Below are 14,207 nucleotides of genomic sequence, written 5' to 3' on the forward strand. Positions count from 1 at the left end.
GTTTAATCTCCAATCTAACAATTCTTTTAGGTAATACTATTATCATCCCATTTTAAAGATGAGGAAATTAATGCAGATAGGGGTTGGGTCATTGGCCCAGGAGCTCAATGCTAGCAACTTGATGGAGCCAGGATTCAAATTTAGGCAGTGTGGGCCAGAATCTGGAGATCTTACTAACTTCTGAAGAAGCCAAGAAAATATAATTCCATAAATTATTTTGGAAAAAGCACATTTTCACCTATCAATAAGCACAGACAGTCATAACCAATCAGACTAACAGACATGAGTAAGTGGAAAGCATTTCTTTTCTCATATCTAAAATCCTATATTTTTCTATCAACAATAAAAAAATGTAGTCAAAACAGCAAGAGCAGCAGAAAAGAAAAAGTTGGAAAAAATTGCAGTCACACAAAGTATAGTTAAAAAATGACTAAGTTTCCTTGATATATGAATTTGTTGGAAAACCATTTATCAACAGCCTGTTTCTCTCTACCAGAGTCCCTCAAGCCGAGAGCCATGTCATTCCCCTTTGACTGATTAATTAGCCAATCAGGGGACATTTTTCATTGTGAGGCATGATGGTTTATTCCAGCTAATGTTTGGTCTCTAATGGCGACATATTAAAGCCAACTCGGCTATTTTAGCCCTGTGGAGTGACCAAAAGAAAGGGATAGAAGATAAATCAAAAGAGCTCCCTTCAGTTTTCCTTCAGTCCTTAACAAAACCCCCAAGGAGCAAATGGCTGGAGGAAAGATCCTGTACCAATAAAAGAAAAAAACAAAGAAAAGAAAGGTAGAAACGCCTTCAAGCCAAGGGGATCCTTTCCTGTGTCTGAGGAGCAATAATTTATCCTCTGTTGATTAACAGACCACTGATAGAATAGGCACTAAAAAGTCAATATCTAGCTCTTCTTCCTTTTTTCAAAAGCTGTGCTCAATAGAAAATCTAGTTCGGCAATGCTTCTTACTCACTTGGAATGATTTCACCGCTGAATTAGAAGAGGCCAAGAGTAACCTGATCTTGGGTACTCTTCACACTACGGATCACACTCCAGCCAGGCAGTTGCCCATTGTGGTGCAAGTTCTCCAAGCTTCTCATCCATCCCTATGCCTGTGACAGGCATCAAAGCACAAAGATCTTTGTAGAAGTTCAAATATCAGAGGAATACAAGTTCCTAAAGAAGAGAGATGTGAATATTCACATACCCAGGAAACAGGAAGCACTTCTCAAATATGTATAATATACTGCCTAGCCCATTTAGCAACATTATTCTAAGCAGCTACTCCTTGCTACCCAATTCCACACTTATGTACATAAAACTAACTGGCTTTCTCACCTCCAACTAGGCCAAAGATTACAAATTAGCAGTTGTGTCAAATGAGATCACAAACATGTTTTACTTGTCTGGAACAAGATCTACCACCACCACTGATTTCAACATCATCATTATTTTATAAATCTTGGGAACTTTCGGGCAGGATATCAATTTTCCTGATTCCCTGTCATCTTAAAATTAGACTACTTACATACACGTTTACAGTCAGATACCTGGACTCCATGGACATTTGAGACCCAGGATAAGCTGGCAAATAGAAAAAAAAGGCATAAAAGAGACGATGTACCAAGTTATGTAACAAGTTACATCTTCTTTACAATACCTTGTCCGTTCAGAGACTCTTGCCCTTTGTACCAAGATCAATCATCAGTTCTCCGTAGATTTTTCTGGCATCATCGTAAAAATTAATGGTTCTCTAGTCTGTTTCCACAATGTTTAAAACATACTTCAGTAACTGAGTTCAATTCAGTAAAAACTTTACTGAGAACCTACTTCATGCAAGGCATGGTTCTAGATGCTATATCAAGTACAAAAATTCCTGCCCTCATGGGGCTTCCAAACCACTGAGGAAAGACGGTAAACAAACAATTCAATGTATCAGGTGGCAGTAACTGCTATGGAGAAGAATAAAGCAAAGGAGAGGGTATAAGAGTTTCAAGGTTTTTGTTGTTATTGTTTGTGTCTTCGATTATACATAGGGTAACATTTGTACAAAAGTGTGAAAGAGGTAGGGTTAGGCCATTCCACACAGAAAAGCCGCCAAGTACTTGGTGTGGGACTTGGGGTGGGAGCAGTCCTGAAATACTAGAGGAACAGCAAGGAAGCCAGTGTGATGAGGGCAGGGCGGTTACCAAATACCCAGAATATGAGGTAGGGCAGTAGTTGAGTATGTGTCTCTGTATATATGAGAAAGAGTGAGAAAGAGAAAGAGATAGGTATGACATACAGAATTCTAGGCCATTGTAAAAATTTACTTTTTATACTTTGCAAGGTTTTGAAGACAGTAGTGACATGATCTCAATTACATTTTCCAAAGATCACTCAAGCTGCTATAGAGAAATACACTGTAGAAAAGACTCTTACACTCTCCTAAAGAATCTGTTACATTACATTCAAGATACTTCTATAACTGTGTCCTCTAGCAGAGGACCATGAATTCCATGAAGGGGGCCAAGTCCTACTGTCTTTGCAGCTTTAGAAATCAGAGCAATCATCAGGACACACCACATAAATTTTTATAACCTTTTAAGTTTCTCCAGCTTTTCCATTATTAAATAAATGCCAACAAACTATGTTTACTGTGCAAGAGAAGAAATCAGGACTTTACATAACCTGTAAAAGGATATCTTTTGTGTCTGGCTTCAAAAGTATTAACAGAAGTAAAGATTGTACTAGGTACAAAATATCACTTTGGTTCAAATTCAATATCCTTGGTAAATTATTCACTATTTTGTCCTTTCATACCTCCAAGGATGTTATGTTGCTCAGATGAACTTCAGTGAAAGAAAAGGGGAGGTTAATGGTCTCCTGGTGCTTCCTAAATGGATTGTCCCTCAAGTTTCTTAGATGGCATTTAATTCCACTTGTAAATCTCCCCAAGCGTTAAATTTTCTATGACCTAAGTATTTGAACTGTCGACTCCCTGTCTGAGGAAAATTTTTTATATCTAGATCTCTGAAACTCACATTAAAAATCTGTTTTGCCTTGCTACTGTTAATGGAATCAGACTAATTTCCGTTGTGATGACAAAAATAGTCCTGCTTGATGCAATGGCATAAACTAGATGATCTGAAGAGTGTATTTGTCCTTGACATCCTATTACCTTTCCCTAAACAGACTCTAACAGTACTAAAACACTGTAAATCTTTGGGGAAGAGGGATAGCATCAAATACATTATGAAACTTATTAAATTCAGTACCATCATCTCCATGAATACTCAATACATGTTGATGATGATAAAGAGGTTTTATCTCAGTTTTCATTCATTTATTTTAAAGCAATGAATTCTTTACACACTGAATAAATGCCAATACATCTACCTCAAATTGTGTAGGACATCACATTAGAAGGAAGATGACTGCTTTAGTTATTACTCATAATAAATACTAATTCTTAAAAATTGATATACTAAGAAATCCACTATAATTGCTGTAGTGGGAAAATGGCAACAAAAAGCCTCCTTGCTGGAAGACTATAAAAGGGAGGATTTAGGGCACCTAGGTGACTCAGTCAGTTAAGTGTCTGACACAGGTCATAATCTCAGGGTCGCTAAGACTGAGACCTGCACTGGGCTCTTTACTGGGCGTGAAGCCTGCTTAGGAGTCTCTCTCTGCCCCACTCCCACCCAGGACACATTCTTAAAAAAAAAAAAGGAAAGGAATTATTGGCAATGAGTAAGTTTACACAGTACATTTATATTAACAAATATTGCTCAGCATGTGACTATGCACACATGGATTAAAATTTTCTCATTACTATGTTAAGTTTATTATTCACAGCTTAAATTTGAGTGTGTTAACAATTATAATGATGACAGCAATCTTAGCAGCAGCAACTAAGGTACGTTGGGCACTTACTGCATGCTAGAGACTTGCTAAGGCTTGGCTTCATTCTTGTTAGATAATTTATTAGCCCCATTTTATGACTGAAGAAGCTAAGGCTCTGAGAGGTTAAGTAACTTGCCCCAAATCAGTCTTCACACAACCCATGGGCTCAAAAACAGGCTTATCAAATTCTTACAGTGCCTGCTCTCAGTGCCGTACTCCACTGAATGAGCCTCTCATTAGAAGAAGTGAGAGAAATAGAACAATTCATTAGATGACATGATTTTCTCATTCCACTGGTTAAGACATCTACCAAGTTCACCAATGCACAATCACAGAGCCACAGAATGACAGCTCTTAAGAGGGCCATTTCAATTATCTAGGAAACAAACCACTGCAAAACTTAGCAGCCTAAAACAACAATCCTTCCATTATCACACACTACTTCTGTGGGTCAGCAATTTAAGAAAGAGCATGGCAGCGTGGGGCTCTGGCCCCAGGTTTCCCTAATGTGGCTATGATCAAAAAGTGATTAGAGCTGGCATAGCAATGGGTTGGCCTTGACCTCTTTCTCTTCACAGGCTTGGGAACCTTTCCACATATTTCATCCATCAGTACTAGTTATTTCTTACAAACCATAACAAACAAATCTGTTCTTTTTTTTTTTAAAGAATATTGGTAAAACCATCTGGACATTCAAAGAGGATTTCTCTTTAGGCAAGGCAGGGTGTTTTTTGGTTTTTTTTTTCCCCCTTCTTCTTCTCTTTTGATTGTATTATTTTAGTCACCATATATCATATCATTAGGTTTTGATGCAGTGTTCCCAAATCCATTGTTTGTGTACAACACCCAGTGAATTGCCAATTTGCTAGTTCTTATATATAACCTGCACCTCCAGATACTTTCGTTCCCAGTGCCCATCTCTGAACACACTCTTAAAATATATGGCACCCAGGCCTCAAAGAATAGTTCAAATACAGTCACCGCTGCAGAAAAAGAGCAAAGCACCTGTTGCCTTCAGCATGCAGACACAAGCGTTCTGATACATCCCAGGCCTGTATGTAGGATAGCTGCCATACTTAGATACTCTGGCTTATGTAAAGCTGAGGTCAGGTTACAAATCCCTGCCTCTAAATTAATTCTCATCTAACTGCTATCAAATGAGATCTTTCCAGGATTAAATGAGACTTTACCATCTTCATAAAATTTCATCTATTTAGTTTTGGTTAAATAAAGTGTTTTCCAGCTTAGGGAGATTATTTTGAATCTTGATCCTGTTATCAGTGGTCAAAATGATGGTGAGAATTATGGAAGTCATCAGAGCTGGCGAAAAAACCCCAAACTTTAGACCTAATTAAATATATTATTTGGCTTGTTTGTGGGCTTAGTTTAAATTTATCTCTAACTAAATGGTTCTTCATTAGAAGACTGCTTTAGCAAATACTAGGCTGGGAAAGCTGCATAGCTTATGTCCAGATCTGAGGTAAGAAGGGGGAGACAGAGTGACAGAGGCTGTAGGAAGGGGGAGAGGTTTAAATTTAAGAGTTCACATCTGGTAAACCATTTACAAAACTCAACCTAATTCATGAATATAGGTTATTAACATGAACCTTTGGAACGAAGGAGGAGTAGCTTTGATTCAAGGGCATTTCAAGCAAAAATTTTAAAAAAAGACTCTTCTTTTCCCAGTGATCTTCCCTTATGAGGTAATAAGGGCAGTTTAGATTTTAATAGTTATATAATACTTCACTGTACTAATAAAACCATATTTTATGTAATGATATTCTATTTGGTATTTCAGAAAATACATTTAGATTCTATAGAGTGTATATTTTTGATATCATTAATAAAGTTATAACTGTAAAAAAAAAAATAAACAAGGGCAGTTTATAGAGCTAAAACAATGGTCAAAACATCCCATGAACTCAACTAGCCAAAAGAGAAGGATCTGCTTGGAAGTGTAGGTTCAGATTTGACAATCAGTCAGAAATGGAAAAGGAAGGAGATTCATGATAACTGACAAGAAAGGAACATAAATCATGTTTTGGTTCAAAAAGCAAAAGCCCTCAGGTTATTCAAGCAAAGTAATCATTAACTGGGGTATTTAAGAGCATATAAGAAATACAAAGTTTCTAATTCAATCATGTTACAGAGGTGAAGAAATTGACAATTATTTTGCCAAGAGCCTATGTCAGAAACCTGCTCTTGAGAGAAACAAAGTAGGAATGCTGGTAACACAGTCTCAGTCCTTGATATGGTTTAGGAGTATTTTCTCTAGTGATAAGGCTGAATCAGGAAACAAGCTGGATAGAGGAAGGAAACTGCAAAAGTGGGGGGAGGGAAAAAAATGAAAGAAGAAAAAAAAAAAGGAGTATCAGGAAGTTCAACAAGATAGGAACTGATGGAATTTGTTTTTCAGTGTCTCCAATTCCAACTTGCACACCAAGTAAGAAAAGATACACATACATACACTCGCGTATCTATAACTCCTGACAGGCACTGGCCAGCACAAGTACCTGCTGCAGGTCTCGGGGGCCCTAGTAATTTCACTTCAATATGTTCGATCATTTCTTTGTCTCCACAGAAAGTGCATACATCTCCAATTTAGGTGAACTCCAATCCAGAGTTATTGTCTTCTTAGTACAAAGATGATGGGGAAAGGAAATGAAGGACTTGGAAATTTAAAATGTACAACCAACCATTCCCACACAGAGCAGTGTGTTCAAAGTTTTCTGAGTAATTGGTAGTTTGTGATTATCTTTCACTATTTAAGCAAGTAGTTCTGAATAGCCAGATTCAGATAGCCAGATTCAGATAGCACCAGTGCCTCCAGATAGTCTCTGTAGCTGGAGAAAATACTGAGCACAAAGAAAGTCAGAGAACAGTTCCTAGAGACAGGAAGGCTCTGTTCCTCTACAAAATACAAAGCTCCCTCCTACTACCCTTACAAAGAAAATTTCCATTTTAAGTGATTTTTTTAAGGAAGAGATTTATTTTTATTTTTTAAATATTTTTTAAGGTTTTATTTATTTATTTCACAGAGAGACAGCTAGAGAGGGAACATAAGTAGGGGAAATGGGAGAGGGAGAAGCAGGCTCCTCCGCTGAGCTGGGAGCCTAACATGGGGCTCCATCCCAGGACTCTGGGATCATAACCTGAGCAGAAGACAGAAGCTTAATGACTAGGCCATCCAGGTGACCCTTATTTTTTTATATTCATGTTTATATTTATATTTTTGTTTTTTTATTTACTTAGCACAGCCCTAGATTTTAATGATTATTTTCAGATCAAGAACTCTATGGAAAATCTGATTCAAGTGTTGGACTTATATATCCATATCTACATGTACATATACCCACAAATTCTGCATGCAATTTAGAGGAGTTTACTAACCCACTAAAATGAATGTACCCTGACATACTGCCCAAGGAGCTCTCCTATACTGACACATGATAATTACATCACTTTATACATACACATCACTTTACAGTTTCATATACTTCTGAAATTTCTAAAGTAAATGACTTAATCATTGTATCTGAACTTGAAAAAAATTAAACAATCTGATTTTTACAAGGCATTTTCTACAGATCTGTAAGATAAAAGACATAAAACCCATCAGAAGACATAAAATCTAGCAGGCATTAAGTGCCCAAGGTAGATCATGGAAACTATGATCAGGCCTTAAAACCTTGGTATTGATCATTACTGATGTGAGCTGACTCAGCATTTAACTATGCGAGATCAAGTGGTTCATACATATAATATTCAATTTTGAATTAGACAATTCTGTTGATAGCAGCATCTGCTGAGGTCAGGGATGGTGTGGGGGAGGGGGTGACTATAACTGAGGTAGTATGAGGGAAATGTTTGTGTTGAAGGTACACTTCTGTAATTAACTAAGACAGTGGTTATAGAGTCCACAAATGTCATAAAGTGGCACAGAACTACACACATGGATTGCTTCCAGTGTCAATTTCCTGGCTTTCATCTTGTGTGATAGTTATGTCAGTTGTAACTACTGGGATAACTGGGTGAAGGGTACAAGCAACCCCTCTGAACTATTTCTGCAACTTCCTATACATCTGTAATTACATCAAAATAAAAAGATTTAAAGCAAAAAAAGGTCAAAAAAATCCGTTATTAATCAAGGGCTGCAGCTATTGGGTATAAACGTATTCAGATTCTTCAAATCATATGAGACTAGAAAATGCACACGTTAACAGAGCATCTATACTTCAGAAACTCAAGCTAAGTCTTTCTTAATTCAGTTCTAACAGCAAAATAAAATTGTTCCTAAAGCTGGCCCAGGCATTTGTAATATGCTTCCTGAACCTATCAGAGTTCAGTTCTGCCTGAAGGCAAGGTAGTGATTTTGAAAGCTGAACCACTATTTTCAGCAAAATGAGAATATAAAAGTCAACCAGTTTCCCACAAAGTGATGATAAAATATTAACTACTTATGCCTTTGACAAAATCTCAAAGAAAACTTCTAAGGCATAACTAAGATCATTTAAATGTAGATATTTATTTATTTATTTGCAAGAAAGTTGACCTGTGGTACAGGGGAAAGGACAATGACTCTGGAGTCAGAGGGACCTAGATTTAAATCCCATTTGTGCCACCTTGGACCTTTGTAACAAATCCTTCTGAGCACTGGTTCCCTCACTGCTAAAAAGGTGATAATGCCTCCTGCACAGGACTGTTGGGGACAAACGAAATACTATCTGAAGTGGCCAGCACCGTGTCTGGCACACAGATGCTTTATAAGGTTGTAGTTTCTTTTCTGTCATTACAACAGTCAGGGGTTGTAGAAATTAGTTAAGTTCAGCTTTAACTTGAGAGGTAGGATATCAGCCAAACTAGATGTGGTCAATGCCCAAGGTTCTTTAAATCTCAATGCAAAGACAAGATCAATATCAGCACCTTATCCAGAGCACCCACAGAGAATTACTATGCTAACATTCAATACTGCCCTGATGTCTAAGATTTTTCAGGTATCTGACCTCCAGCAGCACCTTTACCTTGGCAATGCCAAATACAAATTCAGGCCAATGTTGCTATGGGGGTCAAGGGAGTAAAAACAAAGTGATACTCCTTCCAACTGCAACCAGGAGCCAAAAGAGGTTGTATTTTCAAACAAATCTGATCAAAGGCCTCCTGCCCTTGGCTATAAGGACTGTTGTAACTAACACTATAAGGTTTCATAGCAACAATTTATTCAGGGAAGGTACAGGTGTGCCTCAACGAGAGCTAACTCTCTATGTGAAAATCGACACACATCTAAAAACAAATTTAAAAGTGACTCTGCTTTACAGAGAGAAATAAACCAAGAAACAGCCTCTCAACTACAGAGAACAAACTGATGAGCACCAGGACAGGGGTGTGGGGGTAGATGGGTGAAACAGGTGATGGGGATCAAGGACTGCCTTTGTGATAAGCACCAGGTATTATATGGAAGGGTTAAATCACTATATTGTACGCCTGAAACTGCTAGGACACTGTATACTAACTGGAATTAAAATAAAAACTAAACAAAAAAAAAAGTGACTCTGCTTTACAGTAATATTTTTTCCCTTGGTGTCTTAAAAATGTGATTAGGTTTTAATACCCTCCCATCTTATATATACGTGTAGCTATGTATTAGATGTAAAATACCACAGAGGCCCTGTTGACTTATGCAGGGCACGCAGCAATGTGACCAGCAGCATTAGCAACACCTGAGAGCTTCTCAGAAACGCAGGCTCTTAAGCCCTACCCCAACCTCCAGAACTGGAATCTGCAGTTTAACACAATTTCCAGATGATCTGCGTACGTATTAAGATTTCGAAGCTCTGTCCTAGGCAGTATTCGTAACCCTAAAGCCAGAAGCTCTCCCAAATGTTACATAACAGGGCTTCCACTAGTGGCTCTCAATCCTCACTCCTAATAGTCACCCAAGTCATCTGGGTAGGCTTTATTTTAAATTAAAAGTATTTTTATTCTTCTCTTTTTAATACCTATTGCTGGACCCTGACTCCAAATTTGGATTTAACTGAGCTGGGCTGGCACCCTGGCATTAGCATTTTTCTTAAAGCTCCTTAACTGACTGAGTGGAAGTGCTGCAGAGAACCACTGCTAGACCACACACTGCAACCTGATCTAACACTGCCTCACCAAACAATCAGGATTTCAAATGCATCTACAAGAGGAAAACCTTAAGCTAGAGTGAGAGATTAAGAAGTGCCTGGATATAAATCTTAAACAACAAAACACAGTATTACATCAAGGCTGCTCTTCTCCACACCAACTACACTGAAATAGACTTTCCCTGGGCTAGTACCAGGGAATTATTTCCGAAGCTCCTCAAGTACAGGCTCACAGCAACATGGTCATGAATGACTACACCAACAAAAAGCCAAGAAGTGATGGATAGTGCTGAAAAGTTTCATGGCACCTAACATCAGGACTTACTGACAGACATCTGTCAGAAGATTAGAAACCTCTAATCTCCTGAAACAAAAAGCTTTCCTGTGCTTACCACTTAAGTTCTTTTAAAGTTCTACCAAAAGCCCATAAATAATACTTCCTTCCCTCATCTATTCAACTGTAAAATTTCAAAGAGAGTACTAGAAAAGACCAGGGTCGCAGGCAGTAGGGGCTGGCAGAAGGGAGAAAAAAGAGGGTCAAGTAACCCAAGAATGCAAGGATTTGGAAATGCCAGCACAGTGGGAATGCAAGATTGAGAGAGCTGGAACAGTAAGGTTATCATCAGAAATCCAGTATGGACCATGGGGCTGATGCAAAGGTGCAAGGTGTGGCCAAGGGAGAGGGTAGCTAGGGCAGAGTGGAGGTGATAGAACATCCTTGAGGATACCGAAATTACTGAGGATAATCAAAGGAGAGTGACTCAGGAGAAACACTCAGGTAACACAGATGCAAAGTCTTGAATGAACAAGGCAGAGGGCCTGATCCAATCCAGGTCACGCAGTAACCACTGAACGGGAGAGGTGTAACCAGAAATAGCGCTGTCTGATGATCCTCAGCTCTTCCAACAGCCTCTCCATGAATGCAGCATCCAATGTGGCCTGATGTCAGAACACCTCCTCCCTAATGACCCACCTGCTTTTGACATGACTCAGCAGAGACCTACAGACACCACCCCTCGATGAGCCAATGGTGCCCAGGCCTGCAACCTCAGTCTTTATCACTGAAGGTTCAGGGGCAGAAACGTGCTGAATGATGGAATTTTCTCCCAAACCGCAGAGGAAATCACCAAGCACAATCTCTAATAAGTATAATCTTTGAAAATAATATTAAGTAACAAACAGCTACTGCCCTGGAAAAATTCCCGTAGCTCTGGAGAAATATCAGAAATAAATGACACAAGTATTTTTTGTTCTATCGTCATCAAGGGCCTTGGCTAGAAGCCAATAAAGAAACTATAAGGAGGACATATCGGATTAGTTGAGTAATAGTTATAGCAACCATATTACAGATTTTTGGAGACAACATCAATTTTAAATTTTTATCCCTTTATCTCCAGAAACCCATATTTCAAAACTTCAGTTTTGACATCCAAGCCCAGAACTGTCTCTTACTTTGGAAATGGCACAAAAAACTTTTTGCTGTATTACACAGTCCAATGACCAAATGAAGACTCTGAATTATGGACTCATTCCATTTAGGGTACAGTTTAGTCACCCTACCCCTATCTAGTTTTGAAATAAACATTGTACAATGGAGGAAATACAAAACCAAATGCCTTACAGATTCTCCATGATGATGCAACTTTCAAAATGCTTTTTAAAGGGAACAGACCAGAATAGGACTATATACATGATACTGTCCTCCCCAAGCCATTAGCCCAAACAATTATACAGTCCAAGCAGAGCAAACAAAACCGATGCAAGCAACCACCCTCTCTTCTGGCATGGGAGAGATATTTTTCCCTTTGAGTATACCAGCAAAGGCATTCCCCCCGAGTTTATTCCAGTCCCACACAAGGGAAAAAGCAGGTAACACATATTCTTTCTCAGAATCCTTGTAAAGCATATTATCTTCCAACTATTATTATTAAAAGGATCATATTTAGCCTTTGTATAAAGCCTCTCAAAGTTTTCTTGGTAGGTTTATCTAAAAAGTACTACCAGTAATAGATATAAATAGTTCTACACATCGCAAAAAATCAAGTGGTGTTGAAACAGAACATATATCAACTGTATGTGGCTTAATACCTCGGGAGTCTTCTTACTCTGTCTTTTCCCAAAAATGCAGTCAAGATCTGTTTTGCTCCGAGACGATAGATCCTTCCCTAGAAAAACAACATGACATCTTTCAGTAATACCATTCTTTCTAAAATAAGGAGCATGAATATAAACTATGACAATCCTGAAAGCAAAATGGGTTTTGGAAAAGAAACAATTTTGTAAGCTACTGACTTTCTGTCTCCCTTTCACAGACTACAACTCCTTAATTAAACATAAAATTAATTTAAAAAATCCCTTATAAATCAAGTGTTTTAGAAGCAGAACCCCTGACATTCTCTTATTTGTAGAAGCAACTAAGAGCATGTAACACGAGAGGGAAATAATTTTAAAGCAAGCTCTTCTACTGGTATGACTTCAAGGTATAATATCTGGGTCTCTGGGTTCCCCATTTATAAAAGAATTATCATTTATTCTAAGGAGACGTGAGTTACTTAGGATTATGAAATGCAGACAAAAACACTGCTAGCTACATAGCTTTGAAAACACACATGAATGAGGGCACACTCATTAACTGAATGAATGAAAATTTAAGATATATGCAAATAACTATAATAGGATGAAAGGATTTCAGATTTTTCTCTTTAAAATGTTCTTTACTATTAGAGCTCTACCATCTTTAAGTAAAAGGATATATAGTAAGAGCAGGAAATTTAATGGCTTCTGGCAAAGCACTATCCAAAGGATCTACAACTCTTATTAAAAACACTGAACTCTTTCACTTAATTTCAAACCCACAAACCAACTAATTTAAAATTCACTTCTTTGGAATTTCCACTTCTACCAATAACACTCTGTGAGCAGTCAACCAAATCTATTCCCATTTATCAACCACATGGTAAATGCATTTTAAAAAGTAACTGCTACATGTAAAGTCTTGAGGCTCTGGGGGAGTGAGGCTCTGGGTCAGACACAGGAATGTGTGTTCTGAGTAGGAAGCCTGAGTTCCAATGTTACAGACTCACTTGTCTTCTTAGTTTCCTGTAGCAAACTCACTTGGCAAAGTAATGGCATGACCCAGAAGGTTCTAGTTCACTGACTATCACTGGGGCATTCAAATATGATATTGCTCAGTGACTCCATGAAATTAAGAAACAAAACACCCTTAGATTTAATGCAAAGTGAGGTGCCATAACCAGCTTCATAGGCAACAGTACTAGATTCAATGGTCCAATCAGTATGATCTGTTTCTATCAGGGACATGGTCTTCTGTGGCTCTGTGCTACTCTCTCCTTTCTCCCTGAGCTAGAAACAAAGCTTTCCTGTTTCTGATTATTAAGCAGACCCAGACAGCAGATCCTAAAAGAAATTTTCTCAAGAACAAAATGAAACATATCTCACACAGGAACTCAGAAAATGAACCTGGAAAGTGGGGAATAAAATTGGCCACGGTGGGGAGAAGTGGGAAAACCCTTAGGAGATCTAGAGATCTATTCTTAGCTTTGTCATCAGCATAACCCATTTTGTACTGCTGAGCACATTCAGGATGGCAGTTTCTATTTCAGAAAAAGGAGTTATGCTTAGTTCAAAATATGTATCGGCCATCTTTCCCTAACCCGTCTTCTGGAATGGAACAGATACCCTCAAAGAAATGCAAATTAAGATCTTTTACGGCAACTCTATTAAAAGGAATGCTGGAGGGATTTAGGAAGGGAGGGTACATGCAAGATCGCAATTCTAGGACAGCTGTCAAACTATGAACGTGCAGAGATTGAAAACAAATCTAAACATTACAGGAAAAACTGCCAAGCTGGTAGAGACAGTAAGCTGTACCAAAGAAGATGCAAGTGTTTCTAAGGTTTTGGTGATAGGTTCTTATATCAGAAATTTTTATCCTTTAGCAAAGTTCACTTAAGTAAGTGTAGAAACCAGGATTGTTACAGGCCTTGCTCTGGATTTGATCTGGAAAACAAAACACAGAGAAGAATTAAGAGTCAGAGACCAATGGAAAGGAGCTTAAAGACAGATCAAAATGTGAAGATAGAATTGGTACTGAAACAGTTGTTAAGTTAGTGATCCTGGTTGAATAGTTTATGAATTTTATAAAATCATGGCCACTTTTGAATAAAATATATAAATAC

The 14,207-nt window shown here is 38.1% G+C and overlaps 1 protein-coding gene across 1 annotated transcript in view; it reads right to left on the minus strand.

Annotated features, from left to right (window-relative positions):
• Positions 1 to 14,207, minus strand: part of PINX1 (PIN2 (TERF1) interacting telomerase inhibitor 1) — a 94,923-nt gene that overhangs the window by 45,075 nt on the left and 35,641 nt on the right. Inside the window, exon 6 of the mRNA XM_044225049.1 lies at positions 12,097 to 12,173. Coding sequence (XP_044080984.1) covers positions 12,097 to 12,173 — 77 coding nt within the window. The remainder of the gene's footprint in view (positions 1 to 12,096; positions 12,174 to 14,207) is intronic.

This window comes from Neovison vison, chromosome 11, assembly GCF_020171115.1.
Source record: "Neovison vison isolate M4711 chromosome 11, ASM_NN_V1, whole genome shotgun sequence".
Classification (NCBI taxonomy): Eukaryota; Metazoa; Chordata; class Mammalia; order Carnivora; family Mustelidae; genus Neogale; species Neogale vison.